Here is a 4190-nt window from a genome sequence, read left to right as displayed (position 1 = left end):
GGCTGGTCTTTGTTCGGTCCTGATCGGGAAGGGGTCCGGGAGAAGATGCGGCTGCTTGGAGGTCAAGTTCTTCCTGCCTTTGTCTTTGTCTCATTGTCGCGAGTTTTTGTTCTTTGCGTCTCTCGCGGCAATATCGGACTGAAGATCCGGAGTAGCGTTTTGTGTGCGGAGGGTCTCTCCGGCTCTCCCTAGGCTTAAGTCCCAAAGGTAAAGTTTTGCGAAGTGCAGTGAAAGTGAAAATTCCTCACATAGGGGCTATTCTTTTTAACATTGTGAAGTATTTTATACGAAATGCTTGAAATTTGTTTCCCCATTCCATGTACCACACTACAGGCATGTGAGTTTTATGAATGAAATCAACACTGAAAAGTTTGCACATGTAACTTTCACTTACGATCTCTTCTTTCTGTTTCATTTTAGTTTTTCTGGCTCTCCCTCAATGTATGGTTCTTCTGGAAAACCTTCCTGCTCTACTTTCAAGGGCTGCAGTACTATTATTTGCATCAGATGTTAGGGGTGAGTGACCCGGACGTTACTTTTTGCCCTGGAAATTGGGATGCTGGGAGATGGGAAAGAAGCAAAATGCAATTGCTAATCAAGGATGACACAGACTGCTCGTTAACTCTGCCGAGTGGGGAAACATTAAGTAGGACATTACTGGGATACTGTTGATAGTTGTTTAGGAATAGAACGTGAACAGTGTTGAGAAGAAGAGCCAGTCAAGTGTGGGACAGTTATCCTTCCCCCTCCTCTCCCCCCTCCCGGTGTTCCCAGCTGCAGACAGGCTTACAGGAACATAAACATGCTCAACATATCACTGAAGCTCGACTTTTTTCTATCAAAACTTTAGCCAAGTTTATGGGCTCGTGCTAGCAAATTCTAATTCAATTGTTGTGATACACACTTGCTGAAGGAATTCTTTTGGTAAGTCTTAGTTCTTTTCAGTCTTTCTCATCCTCATAGATTTTCCATTCTGTGTAAATCACTGTAATTTATGTCATTTTGGTTTCATTTTCTAATAGCAAATTCCTGGTATCTGAATAGTTTGAAGAAGATCTGCCTATTTTGATTTAGCAAGGGTAACATCCACCACCACCAGAAGAACCCAAAAAGATAATCTGGGGAAGTGAGATACCAGTCTGCCTTGTGACATTATCCACAGCTATGCCATTAGGGTTGTTTGGAATGACTTGTATCAAGAGGGAGAGATTAAGGGTTAACAGCTTTCTGGAAAATGCTCAAGGGTTACTCAGAATTTGAGAGTTCAGGAAAAAAGTGGATGAATAACATGATGCTTTGTTACACTATGTCATACTGAGGAGTAGATTTCAGTGAAAAGTTGACATGAGGTTAAAGCACAGATGATGCATATCCTAACCTGATGTAGAGCTTCTGGGTTTTATCTTTGGAGATCCAGGATGTATTTTTCCATATGGTTGATATCATGGCCATAGCTATCCAGTTCCATAACCTTTTGTGAACTTGCTTGAAAGTAAGTTGACATGATACACTTTTCTCTTTTTTTTTTCTTTTCCTTTTCTTCTTATGACTGACTCAGATGTGTTGAAGAAATGAATCATAGCATAGGTAGTGCAAAAAGAAGGGAATGAAAATACTTAAATCCTTCATGATGATGACTTTCTTGACAGAAAAGGCATGAAAAAGTGTTTAAATTTACCATAAGCTCTAATGGCTTTGCAGCCCAGTGCATTCATTTGAAAATGTGCTTGTTCCTGGCAGAGCAAGTGGATTCTTTATAAAGCAAATGTTCTTGGGTCAACATACTGGGCCAGTTTGTCAGCTGGTATCAATCAGCAATGTTCCCCTCAGTACCAAAGACTCATCTGCCTTGTACCAGCTCATTGTCTGGTCTTTTATTGATTTTCTTATACTTCAAAATGAAAGATACATACAAAGTAACATAATGTGTGCTCAGAACCTGTGAGATGATTCAAGCAGCAGATTCCTTGTCTTGGTCAAGAGGTGAGGACAAGGAGGCCACGTGTTTGAGTTTGTCTAACTGTGTCTGCAGCTGTGGGAAAAGGTACCAAAGAAGTTTAAAGGCTTTCTAAATGAGGAGGAAAGTGAATAGCTAAGCCTAAAAGATACTTTTGGTATCTTCTTCTATATTATGAAACTAATTTAAAATTTTTGAAAATATTGAAGACTGTAAAACATTCTTGCAATTCCCTTTTTACACTTTGTCTAAGACCATCCTTAGACCCCCAAATTACTTTTCTCCTTTTTTTTCAATATATTTGTATATGCATATAAATTACACACATTATTTTTGAAGGATAGGGAAAACTTAACCCAATTTTGGTCTCTTTAGGAAATGGAGTAAGCATACCCATGCTAGAGCTGCTGTTACCATCCATGGAAATTTGTGTTCCTCTTCTTTTTCTATGGGCCTGTGGCCCATCTGTATGACCAGTCTCCTCTCTCTTGCATACATGGGTGCATGGCTTGCAGTGCCTTTGTGTAATTTCTTGATGTTTGAAAAAGTTGAGATTTAGATGTAAATTCTTCATTTAAAATTCAAAAGTTGATTTTTTTTTTTGCTTGTCTTAACAGAATGAACTTTTTTACAGATACTGTTGTGAACATGAATTCCCTTTTCCATCCTTTTAGCAAAAAATGGCAAAAAAGAATGCCATTTTTTCAACAAAAAAAAAAGTTTCTCTTGTTTTCAGTGAGGTCTGCTAAGGATTTTTTTCTCTCTTTGTATGCTATGATAGCCTGAAATGTCCCTAACTTCTGTGTTTGCAGCACTGAAAGACTCACCACAAGTAATTTTATTTTTTTAGCAAGTAACAGGTTGAAGAGCAAGAAGAGTTGCTTTAGGAAATCAGATTGTGATATAAAATAAGATCTTGGACTGAATATCCTGAATATATTCAACTCTGCCATGTTTTCATGATGTGTCTTTCCTTTCTGATGTGAAGAATGAGAAACAATGTGATTAGTCTTTCATTCAGTGGTCACTGAAGTGGTTCACTTTCCTTCAGCCTTCTACAAAAAAGGAGGCTCAGTTTTATTCTTTTCTGGTTGCATCCTCTGAAACCTTAAAGAAGATACTTAGAACAGGATTTTAAAATTATTTAGGTATCTAACACACACCAATCTTTCAATGACAATCTTTCTGATCCTTAATTCCATACCTATAAAAGAAGGTGCTAAGAGCACAATAGTGTCTTGGGAGTGCAAAGAAACTAAGTAGGTCAAAGGCACTGATGAGCTAGGAGGATGCTAATCAGCTTATTCTAGGCTACAAAATTTTGTGGGTGAATTTATGTTGCGTCAAATACCATTGCTTGGCTCAGTTTGAATCCTGTTGATGTGACCATAAACTCTTCTCTGTGGAATCTCTGTCCCTAGAGATTTTTAAAAAATAAGTGGACAAAACCCTGAGCAATCTTAGTTTGATGCTGAATCTGATTAGAACAGGAGGTTGGAATAGAGACATCCTGAGGTCCCTTCCAACCAGAATAATTCTGTGATTATAGGATTCTTCTGGTGTTAGTTCAACCAGAATCTAGGTTTATAAACCCCTTCTCAGTACTTTTCCCTTGGTGAACCATCCCCTTGGATACTTAATTGCTTATAACACTGCATATCATTCTTACTGCATGAATACATTCATTGCCACTGTTTTCAGGAACATGATTCAGATAAAGAATATAAGTTTTTTGTAATTTAATAAACGTTAATTTGTGGCCTTACATTGCTTAAAGAAGAGAAGCGTGGGAAAAAGACAACAGTTATGGGATGGGTTTCTTATAAAAGGATGGGGCAAAGAGGAAAGGGATATTCTCATCTTCATGTTCATGGTAGATACTACAAGATGTAGTAGGCATGAATTACAGAAAGGAAGATTCCTGAATTACTTGATGTGACTCCAAAATCTTCATTGTTGGAGGTTTTGTGTCTGCTCAGCCAGAGAAATTGTCCAGATGATTAATTTCTTTGCAGACTTCAAGATTTTTCTCTTCAGATTAGCTTGGCTGTGTTTTTTTCCAACAAGTTTGCTTGTGTCTGAGCAAAAATTCAGTGCTAAATCAGTACTGGCCTTATTATAGTACTCAAATCTTGCTTTTAACAGCATTAAATAAAATACCTGTTTCTTGTTCTTTGGGTTCCTTATGAACAGAAAGAGCTTTGGGCTCATTCTGTCATGGCATGAAAGGTCT

General features: G+C 37.9%; 1 protein-coding gene across 2 annotated transcripts in view; it reads left to right on the top strand.

Annotated features, from left to right (window-relative positions):
- Positions 1-432: 432 nt before the first annotated feature.
- NOX4 (NADPH oxidase 4) overlaps positions 433-4190 on the top strand; it is a 105240-nt gene continuing 101482 nt past the window's right edge. For both annotated transcript variants that reach the window (XM_008937632.1, XM_008937624.1), the window contains exon 1: positions 433-516. In XM_008937632.1, the coding sequence (XP_008935880.1) occupies positions 508-516 (9 nt within the window). In that variant the 5' untranslated portion in view covers positions 433-507. The remainder of the gene's footprint in view (positions 517-4190) is intronic.

This window comes from Merops nubicus, unplaced genomic scaffold (assembly GCF_000691845.1).
Source record: "Merops nubicus isolate BGI_N331 unplaced genomic scaffold, ASM69184v1 scaffold12560, whole genome shotgun sequence".
NCBI classification, from domain to species: domain Eukaryota; kingdom Metazoa; phylum Chordata; class Aves; order Coraciiformes; family Meropidae; genus Merops; species Merops nubicus.
Note: the sequence above shows the minus strand (reverse complement) of the source record. Positions and strands in the feature narration are given on the sequence as shown.